General features: G+C 40.9%; 2 protein-coding genes across 4 annotated transcripts in view; one reads left to right on the forward strand and one right to left on the reverse strand.

Annotated features, from left to right (window-relative positions):
• Gprk2 (G protein-coupled receptor kinase 2) overlaps nt 1-8812 on the forward strand; it is a 38645-nt gene extending 29833 nt beyond the window's left edge. For 2 of the 3 annotated variants that reach the window (XM_043412568.1, XM_043412569.1), the window contains exons 5-8: nt 797-1703; nt 3058-3195; nt 3876-4004; nt 4347-8812. In XM_043412568.1, coding sequence (XP_043268503.1) covers nt 797-1703; nt 3058-3195; nt 3876-4004; nt 4347-4442 — 1270 coding nt within the window. In that variant the 3' untranslated portion in view covers nt 4443-8812. Of the gene's footprint in view, nt 1-796; nt 1704-3057; nt 3196-3288; nt 3587-3875; nt 4005-4346 lie in introns of those variants that run through there. The other variant, XM_043412570.1, reaches the window with a different exon arrangement.
• The window catches only part of LOC122406827 (TIP41-like protein), a 45139-nt gene extending 34149 nt beyond the window's left edge, over nt 1-10990 (reverse strand). The window contains exon 1 of the mRNA XM_043412584.1: nt 10575-10990. The gene's annotated coding sequence lies outside the window, so the exon portion shown is untranslated. The remainder of the gene's footprint in view (nt 1-10574) is intronic.
• Nucleotides 10991-11033: the final 43 nt, after the last annotated feature.

Raw genomic sequence — 11033 nt, forward strand, 5'->3', positions numbered from 1 at the left:
GCCTGAGCGAGGGAGAGACGGGGAGAAGAGAAAACACACGGGAGTAAAGCAGCTTCGGCAAAGCAGAAGGAAAAACTTATTATTTCTGCTGCATGTGGACGGGACGCGATACAAAACCGCGAAGCCGCCGCGGATCAACTTTTTTCTGGCTCACTTCCAGGGATCTTGCTCGAATGCTACATTGCTCGGTGTCAACGTAGCCAAATGACATTTTATCTCTCGCCCTCCCTCGCTCTTTTGCTCTCCTTTAATTCCTTCCTTTTTCCTCATTCCTATTGCAATGGATTGGTCACAACAGTGCTCGAAAACATGACAGACGAGTCCGCCATTTATTCGTCGTGCCTCTTTTCCCACCGATCCCCAAATCCAGGAATCTTTGCAGCCATATCCGTAAACGTAAAAGCGTCGCGAGCTCGAGCCATAAAATCGCTACGTTCCACGCTACTCGAACTCGCGAAACCAGCCAATGTCGAGCATCGATATTTCAATTTTGTAATAATAGTTTCCAACCAGAGTACCATTTTATGGGCGCACAATAATACTTTATCGAACTTTTTCCCATCAGCCTGACTCAATTGTATTCCGAACAGCTGCTCTCGATCGATAAGCCCGAATTTATAACTTGGTCAAGGTATTATATAAAATGAATTTTTACATAATAAATTCGCTCTTCGGAAATGTGGTGCGTACGTGCCAAGTTGTTGGTCGATAAGGACTTTTTGGAGCATCGTTTTCACCTTTGTCTTAATAAAAAAATCGATGATAATTGCTAATATTTCAACGGTTATGTTCGCAGGTATCTCCAGTGGAAGTGGCTCGAGGGTCAAGTCGTCACGTACAAGACGTTCCGCATGTATCGAGTGTTGGGGAAAGGTGGATTCGGGGAAGTATGCGCATGCCAGGTACGAGCCACGGGGAAAATGTACGCGTGCAAGAAACTGGAGAAAAAACGGATAAAGAAGAGAAAGGGCGAGGCAATGGTGTTGATAGAGAAGAACATACTGCAAAAGATAAATTCTAAATTCGTCGTCTCGTTGGCATACGCGTACGAGACGAAGGACGCCCTCTGCCTCGTATTGACGATCATGAACGGCGGTGATCTCAAATTTCACATTTACAATATGGGCGGTGAGCCTGGTTTTGACATTGGGAGAGCGAGATTTTACGCGGCCGAGGTTGCCTGCGGCCTGGAACATCTCCATCGCCAAGGAATCGTTTATCGAGACTGCAAACCCGAGAACATTCTCCTCGACGATCACGGCCACGTGAGGATATCCGATCTTGGTCTGGCGGTCGAAATCATGGAGGGCGATATGGTCAGGGGTCGAGTCGGCACCGTCGGCTACATGGCACCGGAAGTCATTGACAACGAGAAGTACACTTTCTCCCCCGATTGGTTCAGCTTCGGCTGCCTCCTTTACGAGATGATCGAGGGCCAGGCCCCGTTTCGGGCCCGCAAAGAGAAGGTCAAACGCGAGGAGGTCGACCGACGCGTCAAGGAAGATCAGGAAAAATATTCTCACAAATTTACCGAGGAGGCTAAAAGCCTTTGCCAACAGCTGTTGAAGAAAAATCCGAAACATCGGCTCGGCTGCAAAAGCGGCAGGTACGGAGCGAAGGAAGTCAAACTTCATGCCTTCTTCCAGTGCCTCAACTGGAAGAGGGTCGAAGCTGGCATGACGGAACCTCCGTTCATCCCGGATGTGAGTGTCCCCCTCATTTATTCTATTTACTTCATTGTACTCGACAATTGATCTGAGCACATTTTTGTCCAACGGTGAGTGCCAACTCCGCAATTTTTCTCGATTTATTCGAATATTGAGAACACACTTGCACGAACGTTTCATTCGCTGATTCAGAGTTCTCCACGAGTTCCCAGGCCACTCGCCGCGTAAGCAACTTCAAGTTGGCGCAACGAGCCCAAATTTTTTAAGAAGTTATCAAAGAAATGAGACGTTGGAAGGCGCCTTAAAGTGCTTTAAATCCGTTCCGATTGAGTGGAAAAATGTAATCGAGCACCTCGAGGAATATTCAGAATTTTTCCTGTAAAAAAAGAAACGCCTTTCTTAATCTCGTTTGCTTTCTATTTCTTTCCTTCTTTGGTCACAATTTGTGTTTGTAATGAAAAGGTTTGCACTCTCGTTCTCCGAGCCTTAATTGGACTTGGCTCTCTGTACACCACTGCGGCAATTATCGTAGTGAATTTGTAGGGAAGAAATGATGTACTTGCGTGAGTGGTCGTCGAGTAATTCGATTATGGAAAGTACAGTTTTAAAGCGTGTCTGGCTGAGCCTCTCTCTCTCTCTCTTTCCCTTGCCCCGGCTTTCCTTTTCCATCATTTTTCTCTTTTCCTGTTGCTTCGCGTTGCGAGCAAGCTTATACGCAAGCGGCATAGAAATTTCCCGTTTCTCCCGGATATGTGAACGTACTTTTGACCACGACTTCTCCTCGCTAACCACCAAGCTCAGCAACCGAAATAAAAACTGTTTCGCTTCTTGCTCTGCTACCTTTCAACCTTTCAACCGTAGTTTAACTTTTCGAGCCTCTTTGTGTACGAACGAGACTTTTAGGAGGGATAGAAAAATGAAGGCTCGGAGAAAGAGCGTCTCGAAAAGCTTGAAACAACTTTGCACCGCGTCAATTATAGGTCGACTTTAAGATTTTATTGGGTTTGGACGGTTTTACTTTGCTCGCGACCTCGTTGTTTCGGCGATAGTGCTTTTCCTACGCAATTTTTCTCTCCTTTATTATCCAAAAACTGGTAAATTATAATTCGAAAAATATTGATCTGTAACTTGGATTCAAAATCCAGCGAAAAAACGTCAAAATTTGGATTAAAATTCCAAAGAAATACAAGCCGTGACGATGCTTTGTTAATTTTCACGAAAAGCTTAGAAATACCGGAAACACCGATCTAGCAAGCTGCATGTTTCAAAGATACAACGTTTCGAACAATATTTCTTGGACCCAATAAAAATATTGGAAATGTTCTTCTGCACGAAAAAAAAAAAACATGATTTTACGACCTATTGAAATGTTGAAATTTTTTATTTCCAGCCGCACGCGGTTTACGCCAAGGACGTACTCGACATAGAACAATTCTCCACGGTTAAAGGAGTAAATCTCGATGCAACGGACGACACGTTTTACAGTCAATTTAACACAGGATCGGTTTCGATCCCCTGGCAAAATGAGGTGAGGCGAGCTCGTTATTTTACAGCGTGAAACGAAAGTGTGCTTTCCGTCAGGTGAAAAAAAAGGTTCGGGAATATTTATTTGTGGTTTCAGAATGAGCAGGCGAGTTTCATTAGTTTCCGGAATATTTGAGAGTCCCTGTATCAAAACGATTGTTTTCTTACAAATGAGAATAATTGTCCGCGTCAATGAAAGAGGCGATTCAACGTGTCACTGGACGCTTGAGTTTTGCCTTTTTGCGAAAACGAGAGTAGCTTGCGCTTTCCTCGCCCGCACGTGTTTGTTAAATATCGTCGAGATACACGCTGGATGAGAGCGACACTGAAACGTGACGTATATGTCGATACCGAGAATACCGCACGGTCGAACGTCTGGAGGTCGATTAAAAGTTCGTCGTTTCGTTTTGTTTGTAAAGTAAAAAGGCACTCGGATAGATCGACGAGACTCGAATGTGGCAGAGCCCGGTTTTAAATAGTGGACAAAGTGAACCCTTGGGTGTAAAACATAATTGACGATGTTGAGAAGGAATGAGATAAGAAAGAGAGAAAGACTGAGAAGTTATTCTGTCTACCAATTCGCAGTCGCCTACACACTCTCGCTCTCTCAATCTTTATCCCTTACTCCTACGTGACTTGTGAATCAAAAGCTCTTGCCTCATGCGTGCTTTCTTCGCGTTGCAGATGATCGAGACCGAGTGCTTCAAGGAGCTCAATGTACTCGGCCCGAACAGCTCGCCAACTCCGGATTTGTTGGTCAATTATCCGCCAGCAAACAACGAGAATCGTGGCTGCTTTCCGTTTCGAAGAAAGGTACAGATTTCTAAGCAGTGTTGAATTATAATTCAACAAACATTCGGCAAAACTGAGGCTCCACTAAATTCGGACTCTTGTTGCGTGCAAAATTATTCAAATATACGCTTCGGCTCGTGGATGTGGTTTTTAAAGCTTTTTCGTACAAAATAAATCGGGAGCACGAATCGGTTATTCCGGGGAAAAGAGCTGCTGAATAATGTTTTGGATATTCTCGGTACAGGAAATGGTACAAATTTATTTCGAGCAATTGGGCACGCTCGTTTAAATCATCGAGTTTTACAAAACTTTCCTTATTTCGTTGTTTTCATTTTTGGTATATTCGATTTGCTATTATTTCAGAAGAAGCAGAGCGCCAGAACCCGAGAAATACCACTTTCGGAATGCCATCTGTTGGAATTGTCGCAGAGCCAAAATTCCGAGATGCCAGCCAGCTGATCCAGGTTGAATTCCGGAAATGTGAACACACCGACGAAATCATCGTCGGTGGGACGTACATCGCGATGCTGTATATGAAATCCGTCCACGAGATGAATAATCTCATGGATTTCGCAGCGTGACGACGACGACGACGACGACGTTCGATAACATCGCGTCCTTTTGGCGTCTCGTGGAAGAGATGAGGTCTCGGACGCGACAGAAAATCATAAAGAGAGAGAGAGAGAGAGAAAGATGAAACAAAAATGGACGAGAATCGCACAAGAACGATCGTTTATCCAAGAAGGAAAAAGATCCGAGGGACCAGTTGAGGTCATTCGAATTTTTTTCCCCTTCCCTCGTCGTGATCGGAGTTCTTTTTTGCTTTTTTGACGTCCCACGCACCCGGCGATCTGGGTCTTGGTCCCGAAAGAAAGTTGGCGAAAAGCTCGGAAACGAAGAGACTCGTGTATGTTACGTAAGCACATTTTCGAACATAAGCACAAACACGTACGGACGAATACACACGCACACTAACTGGACCGAGTCGCCGAGAGTGAAAGATGAAGCTGAAGAAAAAAGCAAGCCATTCTGACACGACGACAACGAAGATAATTGATCACGCTAGTGGAGAGACGTTACGGCGTCAGGAGTAATGATGCCGATCGATTTGCTACTCGTTTCAGTGTTCGTCAATCCAGATGGAATGTGGGATTAAAATAATAAGAAATTCCTAATAATCTTTGGGAAGCTCCCGATAGTCTCTTGTTCAACAAGCCACGCGGTTCAAGGTCCCGAAATTATCGTCCCTCTGGCTTTGGCTGTCATAATACACCAACGAAAACAGTTGGAAGATATTCGTCTCGTAAATTTCAAAAGGAAAACAAGTGAGGGAAACGAAGACGAGTAAAGCACTATATATTTATATTCGTACAACTTTTCTTCGCGTAAATGTCTCTATTTTGGGAAATTTCGATACAAACGAGTCTACCGAAGCATCTCTTTAGTCTGCATGGGACAACAACAAAATCATTCACTGCTCGTGAATTCCGTCGAACATATTTGTGTGTATTTTTAGCTCTTGCGAAGATTTTTTCGTAGTTGAAAGCCATTTTTTAACTACGCACGAACATTACTCTGATGCGTGCTCATCGCGTGACACACTTTTCATAGAGATCTCAATTCCTGCACTGTCCGAAGTTCTCCTTCTGTATTTGATTGCTAGTTTTTCATTTTATTTGCTCAAATAAGTTGCAGCAGAAAAGAGCAGTGGCCGTTTCAGGCTTTCCTCGGGGGCACAAATTTTCAAATACTTTCCAACTCGAATTGCGAGAAACTGAAGAAAATTCCTGCCCGAGATTGTTCCTTTGGAATTATTAGTACAGAGTTACTTACCAAAAATCCACTTGCTCAAGAAACACGCTTCACTGACTAAATTCTCTTCGAGCCAATACAATGTTCCAAAAAATACAAAACTCATTGTTGTACAATGAAAACTTAAAGCATGGAAATCATGCCAAAACAAGTGACTAAACCAACGAACCTGCCTTTTTTGAAACAAGTAGTGTCGAATCATTTGTAAGCTTTACAATTTTATATCAAGCGCGCGAATAATAAAACAAGGAAACCAGTAGTTGTGAAACGGGAACTTAAAAGATAACAGTTTTCATCCAACTTTTCGTAAACCTCTTCAGGTTTTTTCGAACTTTGTCCCACCGGAGATACGAACACTTCCAAGAACTTTCCGTTGCATCCGAATAATTGGCTCAGAAAAGTGAATTTTTCTACAAACATACGTTAGCACGAAATTCTCATCGTTTCGTACTCGAAAATTCTTCTCAAACGATCCTGCAGAAGAAAAAAATATACACAAATATATTCGCCGACGCCCACATGAAACGTGCTCGTGACACAAGCGTTAATTATAATTCAATAACGCATAAGCTCGTTTAATGAATTGAGAGGTCTGATTCGCAAATAGTCATACACACACAAACTCTCGGGCGTGAATTAACTAAATGAAGTATCAATGATAACGAAAGTTATTAGGATATTCCGGAAGAAAGGCAGTCGCACAGAAAGCAGAAGAAAAATGAAGCGGATCGTGATCGTTCGTAGGACGCGAGACGACTGAAAAGTTCGAGTCCCGAGTGCGAGAAACGGACGACCGTGATAGACGGAAAGATTTTTGTTGATTTTTATATCGCTTACAAACTCGTATAAAATTTGCACAAAAAAAGCGCACGAATCCAATACCAAAGTGTTTGTAAAAAGGTGGAAAAAAAAACAATTAAAAAAATCGACAGTTGCGAGCAAATCGACGTGTTTCTCGAAAAAGCCTCTTGCTGAAACGCGATAAATCGTCCTAGCTGTTGTCCAAGCATCAAGGCGCAGTCCCCGTCGTACAACGATGAGAGGTACACGACTGAAACGTAGTTCTCGTGCATTTATCAATTAAACTCTTTTTGCTACTGAAAAGAGGAAAATAAAAATAAGCCAGCGGAGCTTTGTTTACGATCGATTGGAATTGGGTGTGTGTGTAAGCGAGCGATTTATTGCAAGGAATTATATCGTCGAATGGGGGCACCTCTCGATATACTTGAAAAATATAAACGTGCTATCGAACGGAGCTGCACTCGCTGTGTCTAGAGTTATACATGATAATTTATCTCGAAATTGGACTCTAAATAACTCAACTAATTTGCTACACTTCGTTACCTCGTGACACGAAGATTGGAAGCCTGCAAATATATTTTTTCGATACACTTCTCAGAGGGAGAATAACAATCTGACAATTTGTTTTTTTAAGCCATTCGATGAATTCGAATATACGAAAGAAAATGCGTCGAATATATCTATTTTTGTGAAAAATAGATAGCTCAAAAAAATCCAATGAAATGGGGAAGAGCAAAAATGTTAATGTTTTTTATCAGGTACGAAGAGGAAGGCCCAACTCTGCGTCGAAATGTCGTACGACGTAAGGTTTTTTAGTCATGCAAAAGAAAAGACTTTAGAGAAAGCCGTGCCAGTAGCGTGCGTTAGTGTCAACCGAATCCCTCCTCGCGTAGTGTTTACCATTGTTTTTTTAAAACTATCACAGTGCAAAAGTTGCGCCGCTGTTGAAGCGAGTTCTCGACCGAGATTTTGGCGCCGCCCTGCGACGACCCTCGGAGCTGTCAAATCATATTTTTTGGCAACACGAAATTTTCCATCCTTTTGTTTTTCGATCGCCTCGGAGATGAATCATCCTCGAGTCTCAATCCTCGTCGGGAGAACTGAAATGAAGTTTAAAGAAAAAGGCTCGTGCCTGTATACGACGTTGTAGGTTATAGTTAACTTAAATTAATTCACCTTGACTGTGTACGACTCTTACGCGTGTGTTCATTACTTTCATTGACGAACGATACAATGAGAAACTAATTTGTATCATACCGAGACGAATTTGTCGCGAAATATTGCGTCATAACTGAATTTAGTTGACATAAACTTCTGTTTAAAGATGTTTTATGCTCCTTTGAATTGTTCATTGTCCACAAAGCAGTTATCGATAATATGAAAAGTGGAAATTATTATCGATCGATAGTCGTGCTCTATTCAGGTACAAATGTGTCAATATATTAATACCGTTCTGTCGAATGCACAATTCTGACATGAATCATCTGCCTCAGAATGTAGTCCTAACCTCACTTCGAATGATTTTTTATATCGTGCAATTCTCGCGTTTGATATTTTTTATTCCGAGACAAAAAGAGCTCAACAAGGAATATCATTTTTCATATCGATCGTAAAAATCGTATGAGCTGTTGGAAGCGAAAATCATGTAAAAATCGTAAACGTGGCCGGGTCGCGTCGTAGCAATTGCAGTGCGATCTTTGTCGTCCCAAAGATCGCCTTTTTGTGTATATTCTTGTTGTTGCTGCCTCGATTCGCATCGTTGTTGACAGTACTTTTCCATTCCACCCAAGTGTTTCTTTATCGTGTCCGTTGCCCTTCCCATCCTTCGTATTTTCACACACCTCCTCACTTTCCAATCGCGTATATATAGACGCGTGATTGGTTCTCTAGGAATTATCACTGTAGCGGTTAAGTACAATGTCGTCGATTGTAAAACAGCCTAGGTGTAAAATACGTATTCTTATTTATATTAGCTATATTAATAAATGAATAAATATATGAATATAATTATCATAAGTAAATAAGCCATACCGAGATAAAAATGAGAAACGAGAAACAAAATAAAAGGAAAACGTAAACAAGAATGAAAGAACGAAGAAGAAAGACGAAACAAATGACTGGCACATTACTGTCCACACCTGTCAAAGTCATAAAAAAGAGTGAAAAAAAAAAAAACATCGTAAGAATGCTATTAATAACAATATTGTTACGTAAAATGTGGATTTAGTTATTTTTTGTACAAATCCTCCCACTTTCAATTATTCACAATTCAAACTTCGTTCGAGCGTTGGATGAACAAGTAGAAAATCAAATTTAAGGAAGTTGAGGCCGTACAGTCATTTTTTTTACCCAAAAGTTAGACCAGTTTACAGTTTGGCTATGTTGCATACATTTTAAAGAAGAGTTGGGAAAAAGAGACGAAAAACTGGTGAAAGCTCAGTCGAAAACACGGACGGTGACGATCCTAGCCTCAAAAAACTGCACGGGAAACAGATTATTATTAATATAATCTCAGCAAATCTCCTAATAAATCTGAAAAAAATGACATTATTCAGCAGGCCTTGCTCGTGTTGCCCAAAAAATTTCATATTTTTAGCATCATTTTTAACGGAGATATCACTGAATGTGTCTTGACTTCCATAAGGTTACATGTCATTTGTCCCAAATGGTTATTGATTTTTATCAACAATGACGCTCCTAAACTGTCTGAAAATTTAACTGATTTTTTTTACACTTTATAATCATTTTCGTTCTAATGCCTCAACTTAACGACTATGTGCGTGCTGTCGTTGCGGGAATACTAGTCCAGTCTTTAGCAATAAGAAATGATTGAAAAATAGTCGATTTCTGAGTTAATACTTTTAGAACGCGTCCTATTGAAAAAAGTTTCCAATAAAAGTCGTTCATCGTAACGTTCTCGAAGAAAAAGGTCCTATAAAAAAATACGCTAGCATTGCTAATTAGGCGGTTAATTGCGAATGAAAAAATTCACGAGTTTTTTTGCAGTCGCAATGGTTTGTCAAGATACCATTTTTTTCGCCAGACTCATACTCGTCACGATTCACGATTCAATTCCAATCCGTCGATTGTGTCTTCGAAGTCGGAATTTTGTTTTCCTTCATCATCATTGCTTGAGATCTCACTTCAGGTTTGAGTGTTCACACAATAAATCACGCCGATACATTTTTTGCACAGAATCGGATCTTTCGTACACATTTCGTTGCGAAAGATTCTGATGCATCACTCCCGCAAACATAAATTTTCGAAATCGAATTTTTGAGGTACTCGCGGTCGATTCTTTACTTTTTCTACGCAAGTGAGTTCAAATAGAACCTGCCTGTGTGAACGATTTGTAACATTTGGACTGAACAATTATACTTTCTTACGATTCAATTGGATTCTTCGCTATTGCATGATGATAAAAACGGTTGGGGATAAAACAGTTTGCGAAGCGAGCTCGCATACCGACAGCTGCACGGAAGTGTGGTGAAACATTTCATATCCTAACCGCGTTTTTATATATATCACTGCATGAAAAGAAAATCATTTTTCTGTTGAGAAGGCTGCAGCTAATTTTTAAAAAATGGAGGGACAATCTAGGCGAAGCTACCTGTCGGAGGAAAAAATTTTGTTGTCTCGATTAGCTGGATTAACTTTCGTTTAATTATTTCAACTCCTGAGAAATATTTTTCCATTTTTTTAAATTGATAAAACAAACTGTCGTGAAAATTATGAATGATTAATGTCGGTGCGCGGGGGCTCGGATCTGAGGCCGTATTCTGGGACGATGAAAAAAATCGTCCCCAAAATTGTCTAGCGATGGACGGCGTATGCTTTTCTCGATTGATTTTTTGTGAAATTTATCCAGAGTTGAAAAAAGCTTGGATAGAAGGGATAAAAAAAAACGGTTGTGCAAATTTCAGTGATCACACACGTTGCTTCAGTAATCAGAATATAAATAATTAATTTTTTTCTTACCTTTCCGTGTAGTCTGTGGGTTCGTTTTCAGTAAAAGTGAAGATCCCGGCTATAGTAAACAAAGATTATACACGCACAAGAAATAAATAATGAAGAACGATTGCGTGCACCCGCGGTTATTAAACGAAGGTAATCAACATTTCGCCAGAGACATTTACTGCAAGAATTGTCCCTTTCGAATGCCACTGAGAGAGAGAAGGAAAGAAATCCATAAAAAAACTTTAACGACGATTTGCAAGGATGAAACCCATTCCTCTGATGAGAAGGTTTTTTTTGCACGCCCGCACAATTCCGTTCGATTTGTGTTTTTGTCCTCTGGACATTCCGCAAGTTGTTTGAAATCCCACGAATAAATAACCGAGACAACGATCTTTACGGTTTTTAGTTCACAATTATTTTCCAATTGTTTAAGTTTGTACTCAATCATAACCTCTGCTGTTCCACCGTGCAATGAAAACA

This window comes from Venturia canescens, chromosome 2 (assembly GCF_019457755.1).
Source record: "Venturia canescens isolate UGA chromosome 2, ASM1945775v1, whole genome shotgun sequence".
Classification (NCBI taxonomy): domain Eukaryota; kingdom Metazoa; phylum Arthropoda; class Insecta; order Hymenoptera; family Ichneumonidae; genus Venturia; species Venturia canescens.